At 48.3% G+C, this 1,020-nt stretch overlaps 1 protein-coding gene across 1 annotated transcript; it reads right to left on the reverse strand.

Annotated features, from left to right (window-relative positions):
• Positions 1-66: 66 nt before the first annotated feature.
• LOC101626626 (olfactory receptor 1J4-like) lies at positions 67-1,020 on the reverse strand. The gene has a single exon (XM_012721221.1). It carries the CDS (start codon positions 1,018-1,020, stop codon positions 67-69), a length of 954 nt encoding a protein of 317 aa, XP_012576675.1.

The following is a 1,020-nucleotide window of genomic DNA, read 5'->3' on the forward strand; positions in this document are numbered from 1 at the left end:
GAATCATTGAGTCAGTCTGGTTGATGAAGCTGGTGTGTGTAGCAGAGAGAGTGATTATTAACAGGTTCATCTTGAGTCTTTTGACATAAGGAACTTCATCCTATTTACAACTGTTTCCAGAGCACGTTTCATGTCTTTGTTTCTCAGACTGTAGATAAAGGGGTTCAGCATGGGGGTGACGACCATATACATCACAGAGGCAATTATGGTTTCATCACTGGAGGTGGATGAGGAAGAAAACAGGTAAACTTCTGCAATGGTCCCATAATATAAAGCCACAACAAGGAGGTGGGAGCCACAGGTAGATAGGACTTTGAAGAATTTCTTAGCAGAGGGGTCTCTCAGGACGGTGGTCCAAATCCGGATGTAGGAGCCCAAGATGCCACTAAGTGGCACAAGAATAATTAGCCCTCCCTCAAAGAAGATGACCAACTCATTGAGGGAGATGTCTGAGCAGCTCATCTTCAGGAGTGTAGAGAGATCACAGAGGAAGTGGGGGATGGTATTGTCACCACAGAAGGACAGTTGTGTGAAGAGGAGGGTGTTCAACAGTGAGTGGAGACTGGAGAAAAACCAGGACCCAGCAACTAAGGAAACACACAGCTGTTGCCTCATGATGGTGGTGTAGTGCAGGGGCTGACAGATGGCCACGTACCTGTCATAGGCCATCACTGCCAGAAGGAAATTGTCAAGACAGACAAACAATATTAAAAAATATATCTGCGAAATGCACCCTGCATAGGGGATGGACTTGTGATTAGTGTGCAAGTTTGTCAACATCTTAGGGACAGTGACAGATGAGAGACACACATCATTGAGGGCCAAAAAGCTGAGGAAGAAGTACATGGGGGTGTGGAGGCGCAAGTCCAGCCTGATGAGCAGGATGATGAGCAGGTTCCCCAGCACCGTGGTCAGGTATATGCCCAGGAACAGGGCGAAGAACAGGACTTGCTGCCCTGGACGCATGGGGAGCCCCAGGAGGAGGAACTCAGACACGCTGCTCTGGTTCTCCCACCTCAT

Source organism: Condylura cristata, unplaced genomic scaffold, assembly GCF_000260355.1.
Source record: "Condylura cristata isolate star-nosed mole 26May11 unplaced genomic scaffold, ConCri1.0 scaffold00006, whole genome shotgun sequence".
NCBI classification, from domain to species: domain Eukaryota; kingdom Metazoa; phylum Chordata; class Mammalia; order Eulipotyphla; family Talpidae; genus Condylura; species Condylura cristata.